The following is a 20,309-nucleotide window of genomic DNA, read 5'->3' as shown; positions in this document are numbered from 1 at the left end:
ACTCCCTAGTAGTAGGAGATATGGAGCCGGAAGTGTCACCTCCTGTAGTCAGGGAGGGCTCCAGGTGGAGGGACCAGAATACCAACACACACACACACAAAATGTCCAACCCCAAATCTGTCCTGAATATAAGAATTGCAGGGACAAAGATGGAACAGAGACTGAGTGAATGTTCAAACAATGACTGGTCCAACTTGAGACACAGCCCATGTTAAGAGCCAATCCCTGATGCTATTAGTGATACTCTGTTATGCTTTCACATAGAAGCCTAGCATAGCCATCCTCTCAGAAGCTCCACCCAGCAGTTGACTGAAACAGATAGATGCAAAGATCTTGTCCAGAGCTCAGGGAATCTTGTGGAAGAGTTAGGGGAAGGACTGAGAGACCCAGAAGGGATACAAACTACACAGAAGAGAGACCAAAGTCCATCATTAACCTGGACCCTTGGGGACTCCCAGAGACTGAACCTCTAACAGAAGAGCTGAACCTAGTCCCGCCTCCCTGCCATATGAGGCAGATGTGTGGCTTGGTCTACATGCAGGTCCCTCAGCAACTGGAGCACGGCATGTCCCTGAGTGTGCAGCCTGCCTGCAGGTCCTGTTTCCCCATCTGGGCTGCCTCAAGTGAACTCAGTGGGAGAGGGTGTGCCAGGTCCTGCAGTGAATAGATGTGGCAGTGTGTTGGTAGGGAGGACAGAGGGAGAGGGAAAGGTGGAAGGGCTACTTAACAGGTGGGAGTCAAAAGGAGAGAGGTGGCTACGATCAGAATATAAAGTGAATAAATTAATAAATTAATGGAAAAAAAGTGAGTGATGGTAACCAACACTCAGGGAGCAGACCACATTTCATGTTAAGGACACCTTTGCAGAATTCCTACATAGTGTTCTTTTGAATTAAAAAAAAAATAATCATAGTACTCTTAGTCATATTTCTGATATAAAACCAAGATATATAGGAAGATTAATTTTTAAAAATATCTTTCACTGTCTTCATGCTAAAATGATTTGACCACTAAAATCACTTCATCAAGAAACAATAAGTAGGACTACTTAAACAGCAGCAGCACCTTACAATAAATAAAACTGATAATGAAGGAACTCTAAAATGAGACACACAAAGCTCATTCCACAGCAATACTTTTGGGTTTTTGTTTATTTGGTTAGGGAAAATTATTAATATAATAAAATGACTAAAATTAATTATCATTCTTAATAACAGCACTCATTAAATGAGAAATTACAGGAAAAGTTTAATACCCTGCAAATTTTAATGCTTATTAAATTATTCAAAATGTAGTAATAGCTGGGCAGAGTGGTTCACACCTTTAATCCCAGCACTCAGGAGGCAGAGTCAGAAAGCTATATAGTAAGACCCGGTCTCAAAACAAACAACTAAACAAAAATCTGTGTAGAGAAAATCTTACTATCTGTCTGTCACGAAGGCTACTTTAAAAGAATTATACTTTACCAAGAGGTCTGAACACACACATCAGGAGATAAATACTTTATTACCTGTGGACTGTGCTGATTTGTCCCATGTGGACTGGTACCAGAAAGAAATTTCACTAACACATGAATAAGGTTTGGATCTGAAACCAACAAATGAGCCGTTGTCTCCTGAGTTCCAATAGAACTGCTGGAACCAGCTATTTAAAAAAAAAAGGGGGGGGGGAGAAAAGAAATTAATAACTTCTGGACATAATGAAATGTAGTATTTATATGTAAGTATTCATTGCAAAGAATAATGCCAAATTCCTTCTTAAAACAGATTCAATCACTTGGAATGGTGATGCAGACAAGTAATCCCTGATACTGAGGATGCTGGAGCAAGAGTAAAAACAAGTTGTTTAAGAACTGCTAGAGCGGGATTGGAGAGATGGCTTAGCCATTAAGAGCACTGACTGAGTTCAAATCCCAGCAACCACATGGTGGCTCACAAGCATCTATTTCTAAAGAGGTCTGATGCACTCTCTGGAGTGTCTGAAGACAGTTACAGTATACCCATATAAATAAATCTTAAAAGAACTTCTAGAGATACAGAGTTCAAAGCCATGCAGAGCAAAAGTAAAAAAAAGCATTGTGAATACAATAGAGTATTTGTTTCACATGCAAGAAGCCCAGGTTTATTTGGTACACAGACAAGTGGTAAAGACCTAAATCTCAATTGGCCTGTGGTAGAGGAACAATGTTCTATTTCCAGAAACAGAAAAAGAATTTTTAACTCAGTTCTGTAAGATAAATTGAGGGAAGACCTATTCCTTTTTGTCATCCACAGGTTACAGTCTATGAACTGTGGATAAGTAACATATTCTTTGCACTAACTTAATCTTCAGCATCATACAGTCATATGGGAAATACAATACAAATCAGAAAGTAAAACAATACTTTAAATATTAGTGTAAAAAGTATTCTATTAAAATAAGTTATGTTTAAATGAAAATGAAATCGTTCATATATTGATAAAATAGAGACTAAAAAAGAATGAAATAAAAAGCAATAAATCCTTATTAGATTAATATTTCATTTTCTAGAATGACATACATTAACAATGTAACATCAGAAATATTTAAAGTATATGACAGATCAATATGAATAAATTCTGAACTTACAATTAAGCTGCATATTTGTCATGAGTGTTAAGCTATGAAGCACAAGGCACCACGTCCGGAGCAAAGTATTTGGATACCAAGCCAGCACTGTGAGAAAGCTAGTTATTGATGCTACATAGAAAAGAAAGGAAAAATGTATTTAATTGGGATAACTAAATATTTACTAATGAGTAAAAACAAAATATAAATTACTTCTTCACAATTAACTCATTAACTAGTATCTTCAAAATCCCCCCCAAATTATTCCCCACTATATAAAACTCTAAGAGCTAGTAACAAGGCAGCCGGAGAGACGGCTCAGTGGGTGAGAGTGCTCACTGCTCTGCATAAGATTCCCACAAGATCACAATTGCATGAACTCCAGTTCCAGGAAAGCTGATGCCTCTACTGACCTCTGTGGGTCCCAATACACCCATAGACAGACACTCAGGAGCACAAACATATTGTAGGAACTCAATAATAAGGCAAGTTTAAAGCTCAGCATGTGACACACAATGAAATCTTATTACAAATCTGATTGGGACTGGAGAGATGGCTCAGTGGTTAAGAGCACTGACTGTTCTTCTGAAGATCCTGAGTTCAAATCCTGGCAACCATACATAATGAGATCTAATGCCCTCTTCTGGGGTGTCTGAAGACAGCTACAGTATACTTACATATAATAATAAATAAATCTTAAAAGAAAAAATCTGATGTACGTTTTATCCAATGTGATTTGCCAATGTTCTTCAAAATCTTATAAAAAGGCACCCTAAAAAATCTGGGATACTGTAGACCAATCAAAAACAACTGTCTTCAGAGGAAAAGAGCAAACTCAAACTAATGAAGTAACTTGGAAAGCACAGACAGAAAGACGTGATAATAGCTGGAGAAGTCTAAGCAGTTACTCAGAGTGCACAGTGCCTATCAAATACAGCAGACTGCAGACCCAGGGCCCAACCCTTCCTTTAAAACATGTTGTAGAGATGATGTTGACAGCTTTTAGGAAGGAAACAACAGAAGTTTGGAAGAGCTGAAACGCCAAAAGCTTAAAACAACATCAACAACAAACAACAATATGGACTTTTTAAAATCCAAAAGCAAAAGACCATTTTATTAACCCAAATGGAAAAATTTCCAAGGTCAACAAATGTTCATCTTGACATCTCTAATTAAAAATTGATAAGCCCAAGTATCTACAAAATAGTCTTACTAAAGAAAAACCACCAGAAAGGCATGCACTTCTAATTTTAAGCTACAAAAAAGTAAAATAAAATAAAATAAAATAAAAAAATACAAAATATAAAAGCTTGTCAAGGACAAAGAAGAAAAGTAAGCTTGACAAAGCGTCTCAAGCACAAGAGAAAGGGAGGAGAGAAGGAAGACAAGGAGAGAAAGAACAGGGAAGCAGGGAAGAAAAGGAAAACCCAGCAGCTCAGCTTTTATGTGTTTACCATTTGTTTATTTTATGTGTATGAGTGTTTGCCTGCACATAAGCTGTACTTCATATGTGTACCTGGATGTTTAAAGAGCTGTGGTAGATCCCCTAGAACTGGATGAATTATACATAATTAAAAGCCACCACAAAGGTGGCTAAGAATCAAACCTGGGTCCTCAGCCAGAACAACAACTATCCTAAACTGCTGAGCTATCTCTCTCTCCAATCCCCAAAAGTCAGCTTTTTGAAGCATTCTGGGTTCAATTATAAAAATGGCTGGCTATTCTCTCACAAAATCATGCAAAAGTTTCAAATTTTCTTGTTTCAGAGCACTCAGAATACTGTACAGGCCACGGTGGGCAAATGCCTATCCACACATCACCAAGCGAACACAAGACACAGCTCTGAAGAAGCAATGCGGCTCACCTGACCTTATAACCGTGGAGTTGGTAGTATGTTGAACCCAAGGGACACAGGGTGAGTGCCCCGGAAAGAGAAATAAATTTTAGTTAAATGCATTTAAAAAAAATCAAAACAAAACAAAAGTAATGCTGAACAAAGGAATTAAGGTGTGTAGTGTCAGGATATTGAACGTACCCAAGTAAACAAATAGCCAAGACTCATTCCTGTACTTACAGACCTCTGGTGAAATTAACCCAAACATGAGATTGCTGTGCTACGAGGGAAAACCCTTACTAAAAAGGAAAAAAATAACTCCACAACAGAAACAGAAACACAGAAGAGAGTCCCAAAGAACAGAACAACTAAACCTTCAGTGTGGAAAAAAATATATTGATGCACACAGGCCAGAGAGATAGTACAGCATGTCAAAAGTATTTGCTGTACAAATCTAAGGATTGGAGTTCAAATACCCAGAACCCACAAAAAAAGTAACAACACCTATAACCCTGGTATTGTAGCAGACACAGCAGAATTGCTGAGGCTTGCTGGCTGTCAACCTAGACCCAAGTGAAGTAAGAAATTCACTCAAGGTAATAAGGAAAGCAGTGATAGCATAGGACACTTTATCACGCACACAAACACACACATACACACATATACACGGCCTATGGATGGAAGGAGGGTCGGAGAATGGGAGAGCAAAGAGAAGGAACAGAAATAGAGAAAGAGGCATGGGGGAGGAGGAGCTTTTGTTTGTTTTGCTCTCACTATGCACTATGTAGACCCATGCTGGCCTAAAACCCATGCCAAACCACCTGACTGGTATTAGCCAGGTCTTGATACTGAGCATTCAAATAACAAAAACAAACACCTCATTATTTTTAAAGAAACGTGAGGTAGGGAATCACTACAATAGTCCCAACTATAGTGAGTTATAGTGGCCTATCGCTCACAATCAGACTAGGCTGGCCTCAATTCACTCCACTTGCCTCTGTCTCTCCAATGCTGAGATTAAAGACAAATGCCATCACAGCCAGGCACAAAGCACTTCATTCATCAAAATAACACAATACTAACAATAAAGATGATTTACATTTTAATCTAATTATGTCCATTTAAAAATTTGCTATTTGGATTACAGTAATGGCTTTCCAGCAAAGAAACCTTACCTTGATTTAATGAGATGACAGGTATCCGATTAGCATTATATAAAAAAATATCTGCTCCATTTTCTTTGTTCCCCGATGAACTAGAATTAAGGCTCAATGTGAGCCACAACTGAAGAAGTGATTCCAACTTTAAAAAATAAATAAACACAAAGAATGAATAAGTCAATAAACAAAATAAAGGAAAGAAAACTAAGACAAGGAAAATGTGCTTCTACTACGAGGTACTATTCTAACAAAAATCGTTATGCTTATATCCTTATGAGTGAATAACTTGTTTCCCATTATTTCCTAGCTATTTTAATTAGGTTCGCAAGCAAGCATATCTTAAAATTCTTAAAAAATTTAATTTAACCGAGTTAATATATAATTCCCTTCATATCCCATGTTTTCCTCAATAGAATACGGGAAGTCAATTCTTTTAAACCACAGGGTCATATACAATATAAAGCAGAAAAAGTATCAACACAAATTCACAAAAATAATAAATGGCTGATCACTAACTAAGGAGGGGGACTGAGTAAATATCCCTAAGATTTTTCTCAACTAAATATAACAAAGAAACCCTCATGTACCACCTTTTCATTCAGATCCATCCAATAATAATCATTAAAGTCCTACCTGAACATGATGAACTTGAAGCATGGAAAAAAGTTTATTGAAACAAACATTTAACATTGGGACAGATGACAACTGTATGATAAGCTGGCTATTCTGGCTTGCTGGTTGCAAACTCCCAAGAAGTGAATCATCTGTTCCAGTTGGAGATTGTGAAACTGAAAATCAAACAAAAGTACCACTTTATGACCAAGTTTCAGAACACATGTGAATTAACAGACAAGAATAGGTTAAAAAGTTCTATTAAAATTAAATACCTTTCATGAATTACTAGAAACTGAACACACACACATACACAAACACAAATCGCAAATTCACAACACTAATCTGTACCACTTTTCTAAACTCAGTGAAAGGAAAACCTTTACTAATTATTAAGAAAGCAGTTCTAGAATACGGTAAAATATAAAGGGCATGCATTTGTGTTTTACTGTGCTGTTAAATTTGGGGTGTGGCACTCTAGAACACTGTTCTACCACTGAACCAGACACACAACCCCGCAGTTCATTAGTTCTTAACCTTGACTGCATTTTAGAATTGACTGCATAGCTTTTCAATGTTTGTTGTTCAGATTACACAAAAATTAACAAAATAAAAATGTATTTATGGGGAACTATGGAGAAATTTATGTTATATTCAGAATATTATTAAACTAAAAAGGGACACATCTAGTTGAAAGATAGTGATCAAGGTTCGAAGAGCAACTGAAATAGGTATTAATTTTAAAAGACTCCCAATAAATTTTAAATAAGCAATATCATATAATAATATGGGATCTTGAGGGCATACTCATATCATGAGGGGACTGTACCCAATAAACCAGGTTCCTATATTAGATGAGAGATATTGTACAATATTTTTTAATGTACTAATAGCAGTTGTTGTCTCCTTTTATTCCTTCATCTTCTGTGAGCAAGAAAAAAATGCATATTGTAAACTTTCTATATACAAAAGGAAGATAATATGTTGTGAGTTCTCAGACCATGATCATCCACAACACTTCCAACTATCTATATGTCTTCCTTCCTTCAGCCTAGGAGACAGTCAAATGGTATGTATGCCTAAGGAGAAAATGTCACTGTTAACTAACTCTCCTCCTCAGCATCACTCCTAAATGTTGTTTTTGATAAGCAGGGTAGTTCTTGAAATGCAGTCCCCCGACAAAAATAAATCTATCAGTATACATCAACATCAGCAAGGCTGAACTCTGGCAGATCACCTGTTGGCATCCAGACCATTACGAAAAAGACTGCCTTTCTTTTGCTGTAATTACAATGTGATGCCTCTCAATTCTGGGATTTGGCTAGGAGACCTTTGACTGACATTTCACGTATACTATCCAGCCTATCATTTCAAAATAAAGAAGCTAACTAATACTTAAAAAGTGTGTTGTGTCATGAATATATAATCAAAATAATGAATTATTTAGTATTCCCTAGTATTTCCTTAATGACACAATTGCATATAAACAGAATATGCTTTAGGTTTCTGGACTGAATCTACATTTGGCATACACCTCAAATGTCCATTTGTGAATACATTGTCTCATTTCACAACAGGACACCAAGTTAGAAAAGTTGTAAGTCATAAACTCAAAGCTCCTTCAAATCTACCACACAGAATTTTAAGTTTTTCCTTGATGATTCTCAGAAAAGAAACAATCCATTGTAAACATGTGAACTGTAATCAAACTTACAGGTAGGAGATGTATTTGTTAATGCTTGTAAAATGGAATCTGCTTCCAGAGTAGACATCATTTTCAACATAAGTTCTGCTTGCTGTTCAAGGCCAACTTCTAGACGAGCATCTAAAGCTACAAAAGGGAGGAGGAGATATCTAAAGAGTTGTTACTCATGGACTCCCTACTACAGATATGTGTCAACATCTGATCCCAGAAGAGGATGGTGAGGCTTCTACTTCACGAAAAGAAATGCTGACATGTGCTATCAAGCACTAAAACCAAGGAGCATATCAGAGCAACAACTTGCTCAGATGGGAACTGAATGGCACTGAGACATGTTGAATAAGTCAGTGACATGATGACAGTGGAAGGAAATACACTAAAGAAGGTGATATGGCTTTCTCCCAAAGAGAAGAGAAAACCAAAAAACAACACAAAAACCCACGATCAACAGAGGATTATCAGATACAAAAATAAATGTTAGGCAAGATAAATGTGTAAACACACACTCATATAGTAACATAAGACAGTAATAACTACAATCCAAATCTTGGTTTCTTTAAACAAATTTTAAAATATAGTAATTATAGAAGAAACTAACTTTCAAATACAAGCAAAAGTAGAAAATGAAGTTGAGGCATCATCATACTCTAAGACTAGAAAATGCTCAAAGAATAAGAACTACTTATACAGCCAGAGGCCATTTAAAGAGTCCTATTAGTCATATCTGAGACAATTTACCATATCCAATTAAATGAAAGTATTTTGGTGAGTATATTTAATAACCATACATGAAGGTGATCAAAATTATAAATATGGCTAAGCTTACAATAAAAACAATTGACATTAATACATTATAAGCACCTGATTAAAAGAGAAAATCAAGGACCAAGTTAAAATTTAATAAAAACCTATCTAGAAACATACTCAGTGTTTGTCTCACGTGTACGCACACATTTAAGGTAAAAAGAAAAAACTTAAATGCAATTCTGTAGATAAATATGTTATTTAAATGTATATTTTGATCAGGGCAGAGAATACACCCTCCAAGAGGCAAAGACCACCTAACAAAACCCCAATACCAGACACTGGAAACCCTCTTTTGAACTGTTAGTCAAGGCTGTCCAAGAGACTCCTAAAACATATAAATTGTTGCTATTACCTTTGGAAGTGCACAAATGTGGACTTCCACATTTGTGAATGAGCCCCTATTGCTGAAGACAGAGTCTCCTGAACTAGAACTGAGATGAGTATTTCCTCCCGAAGAATGAGCAGCTAGCTCTCTACCTGAACTCACGACCTGCTCAACAAGAGAAACCATGCCTGATACTAGAAACCTAGCCAACTAAGTGGTAGTGAAGTAAGGGGTCTGGGAGAAGAACCTACAACCACCATTTTTCTAAACTAGCATAATCCATTAACAACAACTCGAACATTAGTCCTTAATACCCACAGGGAAGTGTAGTCTTCACCACATCAGGGAAACCTCGTTACCACAAAAGGAGACCATTATTGGAAACAATAATCAATCAAAATGCAGAGCTATAAACCCAATCGCAAAGGATACACCTAGAAATCACTCCTATACCTAAGGCTCAGGAAGCATTATAGAAGAGTAGGCAGAACAACTGTAAGAGCCAGAGGATCAGGAAGTTGGGTGATGTTGTGAGACTGTTTCCCAGTAGTGTCCAACATTAGACCCATACAGTCTCAGCAACATGACTACCCAAACTGCCTGAAAACAGGCATACAAGTGACATGCTACAAAATGAGCACATAGCCGGGCGGTGGTGGTGCACGCCTGTAATCCCAGCACTCTGGGAGGCAGAGGCAGATGGATTTCTGAGTTCAAGGCCAGCCTGGTCTACAGAGTGAGTTCCAGAACAGCCAGGGCTATACAGAGAAACCCTGTCTCAAAAAAAAAAAAAAAAAAAAAAAAAAAAAAAAAAAAAACACACAAAACAAAAACAAAAAACAAACAAACAAAAAAAACCACCAAATCCAAAAAAACAAACAAAAACTGAGCACATGATTTATATATTTAGAAAGATTACAAATCTACCTACCTACCTACCTACTTATCTATCGATCTATCTACCTATGCATATAATACAATGAATAAATATAGAAGCCATCAATTTGAAAGAGAGCAAGGAGGGGTATATGAGAAGGTTTGGAAGAAGGAAAGGGAAGAGGGAAATGATGCAACTATATTGTAATCTCAAAGAAAAAAAGAAATTACAATAATGTGTTTGTTACTTCACATATCAAACAATCATCAACTAGCTTAGAGTTACTTAAAGAGAGAAATCAAGGTGGACCACTAATACATGGAAACTCTTTCACCATGCTGACAGAAACAGGTATGAATGGTAAAGACAGCACACTCGTGAGAGCAAATTCAGAAATTGTGTATACAAAATTCAACTTCTCAAAAGAAAACATAAATTTATAACTGTCTTAGTGCCTTAAAATGTTCTTATGCACTTACCCTGAGACACTGAAACACTGACAGTCTGAGATCCAGTCTTCTCTGTGTTTGATGGTGGTTTTGCTACAGGCATCCCCAAGCCTCCAATGTAAGGATTATAATTATATGTACCATAATCAGCACCCCAATAGTCATACCATGTACTGCTTATAGGCTTTAAAACAACAACAAAAAAAACAAAGTTAATGCTTTTATTGAGTTATGCATACTTACAGTATTATGACCAGTAAGCCTACAAAATAAACATTTTCCTCCTTCTAAATTTCCCAAAGTTGTTGGAATTTTATTAATTTAAAAATGGTTCAGTAATATTCTGCTTTATTTTCTGACACAGAATAATTTGTAAGATTACCTGAAAGCTAACTAGCCTTATTAATAAAATGATATATCAAAGAGCAATAATTATATAAGTATTACAAATGCATCTCCATCAAAAAATGGATAGAGAAAAATAGAAATGATGACAGCAAGAATCTGATCTTAGGTAAGACTCCCAAGTGGCTGCTTGAAATTCAGGTAATCCATAACTAACATCTCCTGGCTTCTACGAATTCTTATTACATAACTGTACATGGCTATATGAATTCAAGGGGAAAATATGTACTATATATGAAATTAACATTTGATCTTTACTTCAATTTTTAGAAGTTGATTTATTTAGTGTGAGACAATGTTATGAGATCATTTCTCTCTTTCTACCACGTGGATGCTGGAGATCAAAACACCCTTGGCATTAGTACTTTTAATTGTTTGTTATATTAAATTATATTAATCTTATAAAATATATTTATGATGTGTATTAAAGCATATGTCTGTGTGCCACACATGTCTAGTACCTGTGGAGGCCAGAAGAGGGTATCAGATCCTGTGGGATTTGAGTAACAGATGGTTATGCACGACCATCTGGGCACAGGGTATCAAGCCCAGGCCCTTTGCATGAACAGCCAATGCTCTCACCTGCTAAGTCAACCTCCCAGCCATCTTGCCATTGCTTCATTGTTTTTAAAGAGGCACAAAATACTGCAGCTTAATGCATGCTGCATGATAGGAAACACTTGGCAGCAAATGTGCGTGGTTTTAATTGTTACTCCTGCTATTAGACTAAAAAAGGATATGCTAGCTAATTAACTTTTCATAGAACAAATTATTTTGTTGATACTATACACAGCTCTTTGACTATTTCACTAATTTCTTGCCATCGTGTTTATGATTGGCTATTTATTTTTGAAACCCTCAAGATTAGGTTATTTACTTGATATTTACAATATTTTTTATTATGTGTACTTACTGCTATAAACTTTCTTATATCGTAGAGATTCTCATTTGTCTCTATGAATGTTTCTGTTATGGTTTCTTAGATGACCCACTATTTATTCAGAAATGTTTTTTGATTCCTTTACTTTCTCTTATTATTGACTTCAAGTATTACCATATTATAGTCTAATAAAACACAAGATATTATCTCAGTTTGTCTGTGTGTTTCTAAAAATTTCACTTGGATCCTATGATGGATCATTTAGTAGAAAGTTTCACGTGATCCTAAAACAATAACCTGTGCATTGTCTATCTACTGGATGGAATAATATGGATACAGAGCTCTTAAGTCCAGTTCATATGCAGTGTATCTTAGTGCTGTAAATAAGAGCCAAAATGTGTAATATGAAATTATTCTAACACAAAATACCTTAAAAACTTTGGCTGCAAGAGGATCTTTTTCTAGATCAATATCTAAAGGATCAATGTCAACTTCCATGAGATCTTGAAGTAGCTCAAGGTCAATTTCCTTATCTTTTTCCAAAGAAGAGAGAGGAGGTGTACCTTCAGATAGATGAGTAAAAAAGATTTCATTGGTAGAGTATGTTACATGAAGTTTATTACAAGAAATGTTCAACATCCTTAGTCATCAGGGAAATGCAAATCAAAACAACCCTGAGATTTCACCTTACACCAGTCAGAATGGCTAAGATCAAAAATTTAGGAGACAGCAGGTACTGGTGAGGATGTAGAGAAAGAGGAACACTCCTCCACTGCTGATGGGGTTGCAAGCTGGTACAACCACTCTGGAAATCAGTCTGGTGGTTCCTCAGAAAACTAAGCATGATACTACCAGAGGATCCCACTATTCCACTCCTGAGCATATACCCAGAGGATTCCCCAGCATGTAATAAGGACACATGCTGCTCCACTATGTTCATGGCAGCCTTATTTATAATAGCCAGAAGCTGGAAAGAACCCAGATGTCCCTCAATGGATAAGGAAAATGTAGTACATTTATACAATGGAATACTACTCAGCAATTAAAAACAATGAATTCATGAAATTCTTAGGCAAATGGGTGGAACTGGAAAATATCATCCTGAGTGAGGTAACCCAATCACAAAAGAACACACGTGATATGCACTCATTGATAAGTGAATATTAACCCAGAAGCTTGGAATACCCAAGACACAATTCACAGATAAAATGAATCTCAAGAAGAAAGAACAAAGTATGGATACTGTGGCACTTCTTAGAAGGGGGAACAAAATACACACAGGAGGAGATACAGAGACAAAATGTGGAGCAGAGTCTGAGGAAAAGACCATCCAGAGACTGCCTCACCTAGGGATCCATCCCATAAACAGTTACAAAACCCAAATACTATTGGTGGATGCCCACACGTGCTTGCTGACAGGATCCAGATATACCTGTCACCTGGGAGGCTCTGCTAGTGCCTGACAAACATGGGGGGGGGGGGGGGGGGCGCGGGCACTCTCAGCCAGCCATTGAACTGAGCACAGGGTCCCCAATGGAAGATCTAGAGAAAGGACCCAAGGAGCTGAAGGGGTTTGCAGTGCCATAGGAGTAAAAACAATATGAACTACCCAGTACCACCAGAGCTCCCAAGGACAAAACCATCAACACATGGAGGGACCAATGGCTCCCGATGCATATGCAGCAGAGGATGGCCTTGTTGGACATCAAAGGGAGGAGAGGCCCTTCGTCCTGGGAAGGCTAGATGCAGCAGTGTAGGGGAATACCAGGACAGGGACGTGGGCGGGATGACTGGGGAACAGGAGGAGGTGGGATGGGTTAGGGGATATCTGGGAAGGAAACCAGGAAAGAGGTAACATTTGATATGTAAATAAAGAATATATCTAATAAAAATGGAAAAAAGATTTCACTGGTAGAGTATATTACATGAAATTTAAACGAAACACTGCTTTATGTTATAGAACTAAACACTTCATTTGCATATAACATACACTTTAAAATAACTAACAATTAATCAGCATGCAAACTTATCACTTAACACTATAAAGATGTCAATGCAATATCAGTGAGTTATTAGCTCTTCTTAAACTGAGATAAATCTTACGATTCAAAACAATCATTAACTTATTTAAAATGAATTACTATTTTGTTACACTTACCACATAATTCTCTTTAAAATATTTCAACCATAATTACAATAGTATCATGAAGAACTCAAGCTAAAGCCAAAGAGAATTAAGTTGTAAGAATATATATATATATATATATATTTTTTTTTTGGGGGGGGGGGTTTGGATTTGGTTTTTTCAAGACAGGGTTTCTCTGTATAGTCCTGGCTGTCATGGAACTCACTCTGTAGACCAGGCTGGCCTGGTCTCAGAAATTCACCTGCCTCTGCCTTCCAGAGTGCTGGGATTGCAGGCGTGCGCCACCACTGCCAGGCTACTTATAAAATATTTATTATAAAATCATCTTGCACCTAGATGTGTCCAATTTTTGAAGTTTTCTAAAACTTGCAGTGATTACTTTCTCATCCTTTCTTTTCACTAAATACACATTTCTAGAATGCCCAGCTAACACAAGCCTTTACTAGTTTCTGTATATGTATATAAAAGCCGATATATCACTTCTTCGTACTTAATTAAGAAAGGGCTAGGGTAGAGCTGCGTGTTACTTAAGCGAACTGTAACATGAGGAGCTGAAGAAGGGCGCTGATGGCAAAGGTAGGTGCACAAGCTTCTGGGCGGCAAACAGGAACTATATGCAAACAGTCTTTTCAAATGACAAAGGAATGAGTTGAAAAGCCTGGACTACGAGGGAACCTATGACTAAAACAAACAACTGAAAGTGACTGTAGAATGTGTGTGTGCGTGTGTTTATTTAATACTAAATAAAACTTACATTTTAAAAAGCATTACCCAGCTTATAAAAATCATCTGTTCATGCAAATCACAAATACAGATTATATAAAAGAAGAAATATGTAAAATATCCCCAAATTTAGAGGTTAAAACACAAAGAGCTTTCAAGTTTGTCTTCAACACTTCAACATGTAAGGGATGGTTAATCCTATCTGTCAACTTGAGTTCTGGAATCATCTGGAAGCTTAAGCCCTGGACATTCCCATGGGAGAGCTTTTTAATTGGCATAACTGAAATGTGAAGGCCCGCCCACTCCTGGTGGAACCATTCACTGTACTGAGATTCTGGACTGTACCAAAAGATAAAGTGAGCTGGGCACAGGATTCATCCATCTCTGCTTTCAGATTATAGATGTGATTGGCTTAACAAGCTCCTGGTCACTACAACTTTCCCAGTAATGAAACAAAACCTTAATATATGAACTGCGTAATTTTGGACATAATTTGAGTGCTCTCTCCTTCCAACCCCCCATGACTCGTGCAAGCCTAGTGCCTACACAAATAAGAAGAGAGTGCAGATCCTGCAATTCATGGTTGTGAGCCACTATGTGAACTGACTCTTCTGTACCAATTACTTCCCAAGTTGCTAACTTCTAGGTATTGTTTTGTCCACAACAGCAGAAAAGAAATTAAGAAAATATTTCAAAATACTTACAATGGTATAAAATGAAAGCAATATATAAATTACACTAAAATAAAATGCTTAGTATACTATGAAACAATTGAAAAAGATGTAAAAGAAAAAAGTTCTGTTTTAAAAGACATAACAGAAAAAAACAAAACTCAATTTTATGTCATTAACATTCCTCAACTGGAAACACATTTTTTTAAAAGACAGAAGTGAGGACTATTTTGAATGTAACTTTTTGAGTCACCTGCTATCTCATGTGTCAATGGTTCATCTATGGTTTCCAGCAGCTGAGCAGAGGACTGCTGCAGGGAGTCGTCAGAGTCGCCAGCTGTTGCGCCAACATCCTCGCTCACGGTGCCTTCTTCCATCGCTTCTGCAGCCACCGGAGCCAACAGTTCTCCTGTGATGGAGGAGATGGTCCTAACCATTTTAATAATTTGTATGTTTTTATTGCCCACAGATAACAGATGAAGAAGCTGACAGAATGGTTTTCTACGGTCATAGAAGGACTACTGAGCAGTCTACTTCTTACTAATAATCAAACGAGGCTTCCCTACCTGCGTACTCTAGTCACCTAGCAACTTTCTAAGACCACTGTTCCAACTGTCAAAGAAGAGAAAGCTAAAGGGCTGCTATTGCGTCATTTATGCATTTAGAAATTTCCTTACATTTTCCTTTAGATGCTAATTCTGACATACCATAAGAAAAATTAATCCTGACAAACCTGCTAGAATGTCCTGCAGCATACAGGTTAAAGAATACTGAGCCCAGGCACCACCCCAAGAGATGTCTCCTCTATTGAAGTCAGTTCCAACCAGAAGCAACAACAGTCTTTCTAGCTGCGGCTCATTCACAATCTCACACAGATGAATAGTTGGCCTGGTCGCATTTGCAATGCGTGCAAGAACCTGAAACACATATAAAATCATGTGCTTTCAAAGCAGATGTTTAATTTTTCTATAAATTACTTAAAACAAATTACAAATAATGAAACCTTGAACATTAAATATTCAGTATAGATTTATTTACTTTCAGGACAGTGTTTCTCTATGTAACCCTAGCTGTCCTGGAACTCACTCTATAGACAAGGTTGACCTGCTTCAGCCATGTTGACTGTTGAGATTAAAGGAGACACCAGGTCCAGATTTTGTGACAGGTTTTAAATTTGGGTGAATATTTACAAATAAACAATGAATGTGTTGCAAGAAAACAATCATGGCATTCAAAGTCATTCAGTAATCTCATTTATGTTTATATATTTCCTATGTGAATTGAAAGAAGATTAAAGATAGGTACCCCTAAATTATCTACATTCTAAGCCCTCAAGTTTGAACCAAATAAAAAAAGTCCATCTGATTTTCCCAGGAACTAAGAGAAAAGTACTTTTTAAAACCTTTCAAGGTATAATAAAACAAGGAAAGCGAGCACAAAAGAGAAAAACCAAGAAGACTCTTTTTATTAGTCATGTCAATCAAACCCTGTACTGCAGGTTACTTACCTTGCAGACAAACAATAAGAGGTCTGCATGGCATGTGAAATCCATGGAGAGGAGAAACAGGACAAGCTTTTGTACTACTGAGATACAACGGTCATGGGCCAGAGTAAATGGAAGAGGTTCTATCTCAGGGCTCTCTTTTGTTGTGGTAACTTCAGTGTCTAAAGTAGAACGAGACCATTCTGCTGTCCGGCGCAAGCGAATCAAATCCTTAAAATGCTGCATACAGAATATACATGATATAGAGCAATGTTTATTTAATGGATGAAAATATCCAACATACAATTTCTAATGTACATAATTTTTATATGTACTATAAGCTTCCAAGAAAAAATGGAAGGTAGTTTGTTTAAAATGGGAGGGTAGTTTGTTTAAAACAACTGTTTCTTTAGACCAGCCTATCTCTACGTGATCCTGAACCTCTCACCTTCCTGTTTTAGCTCCCTGTTTTGAGGCATGAACCTTCATACCTGGCTAATTATTAAAACCTGCCTATATTGACTAGCATAAATATCTCCTATTTAAAGTACATGATATACAACAGACTTAAATACAGGCGATAAAATAGATAAAATATAACATTTAAAACAAATCTTACCAAAACATTTATTCAAATTATTTCAAAATGTAGAAAAGTATACTTTATAGAAATACAAAATTCAGGCGGGCAGTAGTGGCGCACACCTGTAATCCCAGCACTCTGGGAGGCAGAGGCAGAGGCAGAGGCGGGTAGATTTCTGAGTTCGAGGCCAGCCTGGTCTCGAGTGAGTTCCAGGACAACCAGGGCTATAAAGAGAAACCCTGTCTCAAAAAATCCAAATCCAAAAAACCAAAAATCAAAAAAAAAAAAAAAAAAAAAAAAAAAAAAAAAAAATCAGAAGTTAAAATTCAACAATACTTAGGTGGCATGTAAATATGGAATAATGAAATCAAATTTAATGGGTGTTTACTGTTTTCTCTATTTTGAGATTATAGGCAAATACCATCATTAGGAAAAAAATTAATTATATTTTAAAAATATCACTGGAATTGAAATGTGGCAAAGACAGTTTTTGAGTCATATGCACATTTCTATACAAAGAAGTTTTACCGCCAAATCTAAATCTCTGCATTACATATCTGGAGAAAAAAAAGAAATGACAAGTATTTACTTATTTTTTCTTTAATAGGATAAGGAGATCATATTTATAATGTTTTTTTATTATATCATAATAAAATAACAGACAGACCCATCAATGTCAAATGACCAATCCGTAAAATTGCAGATTATTGATTTCTAATTTACTGACTCTGAATGCACTCTGAAGATTATGCTGAATGCTCTGACTTTGAATGTTATATCATTTGCCAATTGTTATAAAGCCTCTGACTGCATGGCCAGGGGCAGGCCTTACCTTGGAGGTCGCCTGCTTCAGTTTTGCTTGCTCTACTAGCAGTTTATATGACGAGCCCTTGTTACTCTGTATTTTTTCTTTTTCCATCTGTTCCACCAAAGCCTTCTGTTTTGCCTTTAGTAGGTTAAGTTGCTTAAAACACAAATAAACAACTTAATCTTAAAAATACCAATGTTAAGAACAAAACCATAAATTATTATATTTCTCTCAGAATTAATACTTCAAATAATATTCTGAATACAAAATTAAATTATTTTAGCAAAAAAATAGCTCAGCAGTTGCTGATCTTGCATAGGACCTGGGTTCAGTTTCCAACATCCACCCAGTGGTTAGCAACCATCTATAATTCCAGTGCCAGGAAACCTGATACCCTATTCTGGCTTCCTCAATTACCAGATGCTCATTATTCAAGCAAAACACTCATATACATAGAAAGTACTCATATACAAAGCCAAGTACTGATATATTTGACATAGTTAAGCCCAAGAATACCACTCTGAAGAAGCACGACATAAAATGAAACATACTGTATACCTCTATACCAATATTTTTCTTAATCACTACACAAAATACACAAATCTAAAGGCAACAAAAGACAACACTACCTGAAACAAAGAATCTGAACACTCTGGGAACCTTTACTAACGTCCGAAAAACATGTCCATTTATCCAAGCAAAAGTCTAAAAATATGTACTTAGAAATTAAAAAAGAGATAGATAGAGGGGGGAGAGGGAGGGAAGAGAGAGGGAGAGAAAGAAAGAAGGAAAGAAAATTTACTTAGCACATCCAAATATCCTGGATGAGAAAATAAGTGCAAGTTGTTCCACAAACTTAAATTCAATACTATCTAATATTCAAGAAATTAAAATGTAAAAGTTAGAGGGGCAGATGACAAATAACTTCATCTAAAGGTCAACTCCAGGCCATGAGGAATTTAAGAATAAATGTTATTGGGTTTCCACAAAAAAAAAAAAAAAAAATCAAAACCCTCCAGAGCAAGGAAAACAAAATCAACAAACCATTTAAACAAGCAGTAAAATTAACAATAGGAAATGAAAACCAAGAAGTTTAAAGAGTATCAAAACTTCATGAAGTAGATATGTTTGGCATTTTACAAATACAGTCACCAAAGTAGTAAAGCAACCTAGGCAGCTTGCTAAATGTCTAAGGTCAACAGATGATACCCAATGACATCTGTAATGATAATCTTTAGTTTCAATTTAAAACTAAAGCAAAGTTACAGACCATTACCTGCTTATGATGTACAAGCTGCTTTCTGATTTTTCTAGAATATAATCTATCGAGGCTACTGCCTCCCTTGGAGGATCTATTTAAGCTCTGAGTATGCAGATTATTGTTAATAAAACTCCACTGGTTACCTAGAAAGAAAAGATTTTATTAATAATTCTTTTAAATATGACTTTGGAGTAATTTCCATAGAACAAAAACAAAAACCACAACAATATGCCAATGAAGACAAAGCATTTTAAAGACTGCTCTCTGAAGATTTAATGACTGACAACAGAGTCCTGTATCCAATCTCTTGAGCATTCCAGACACTTTGTCACAATGCTTAAGATTCATTTTGAACTGAACAGTAGTAGCCCACACCTTTAGTCTTAGCTCTTGGGAGGCAAAGGCAGGAAGATCTCTGAGTTCTAGGCTAGCCTGGTCTGCAAAGAGTTTCAGGACAGCCAGGGTTGTCCTATCTGCAACACCACCCCCCCCCCAAAAAAAACCAAAACCATTTTTTTCCCTCAGAGACAGGATTTTTCTGTATATTCCTGTCTGTCCTGGAACTCACTCTGTAGACCAGGCTGGCCTCAAACTTGGAAATCCGTCTGCCGCTGTCTCGCAAGTGCTGGGACTAAAGGCCACCACTGCCCAGCCCCAAAACCAATTTTTAATTTGGTTATTTAGCTTTTCAAAGGTTAACTTCTTGAGTTCTTTATATGTTCTAGATATTAGCCCTCTATTGAATATAGAGTTAGGGAAGGTTTTTTCCCAATCTGTAGGTCGCGGATTTGTCCTATTAACAGTGTCTTTTGCCTTACAGAAGCTTTTCAGTTTCATGAGGTCCCATTTGTCAATTCCTGACCTTAGAGCCTGAGTTACTGTTTTGTTGAGGAAATTTCCCACTGTGCCCATGAGTTCGAGGCTCTTTCCTACTCTCTCTTTTATTAGATTCACTGTATTTGGTTTTATGTTGAGGTCCTTGATCCACTTAGACTTG

The 20,309-nt window shown here is 36.7% G+C and overlaps 1 protein-coding gene across 14 annotated transcripts in view; it reads right to left on the bottom strand.

Moving 5' to 3' along the window:
- Window positions 1–20,309, bottom strand: part of Birc6 (baculoviral IAP repeat containing 6) — a 178,184-nt gene that overhangs the window by 69,701 nt on the left and 88,174 nt on the right. For 13 of the 14 annotated variants that reach the window (XR_007978414.1, XM_052186357.1, XM_052186361.1 and 10 more), the window contains 12 exons: window positions 19,328–19,455; window positions 18,076–18,207; window positions 16,685–16,900; window positions 15,911–16,094; window positions 15,431–15,586; window positions 12,067–12,200; window positions 10,383–10,536; window positions 7,907–8,023; window positions 6,214–6,368; window positions 5,596–5,722; window positions 2,608–2,718; window positions 1,511–1,644 (listed from right to left, as the gene is read on the bottom strand). Coding sequence is in view for 13 of the 14 variants with exons in the window: in XM_052186357.1 (XP_052042317.1) it covers window positions 1,511–1,644; window positions 2,608–2,718; window positions 5,596–5,722; window positions 6,214–6,368; window positions 7,907–8,023; window positions 10,383–10,536; window positions 12,067–12,200; window positions 15,431–15,586; window positions 15,911–16,094; window positions 16,685–16,900; window positions 18,076–18,207; window positions 19,328–19,455 (1,748 nt within the window). In the remaining variant the exon portion in view is untranslated. The remainder of the gene's footprint in view (window positions 1–1,510; window positions 1,645–2,607; window positions 2,719–5,595; window positions 5,723–6,213; window positions 6,369–7,906; window positions 8,024–10,382; window positions 10,537–12,066; window positions 12,201–15,430; window positions 15,587–15,910; window positions 16,095–16,684; window positions 16,901–18,075; window positions 18,208–19,327; window positions 19,456–20,309) is intronic. The other variant, XM_052186360.1, reaches the window with a different exon arrangement.

This window comes from Apodemus sylvaticus, chromosome 6 (assembly GCF_947179515.1).
Source record: "Apodemus sylvaticus chromosome 6, mApoSyl1.1, whole genome shotgun sequence".
NCBI lineage: Eukaryota > Metazoa > Chordata > Mammalia > Rodentia > Muridae > Apodemus > Apodemus sylvaticus.
This window is presented reverse-complemented; position numbering and strand designations above follow the sequence as displayed.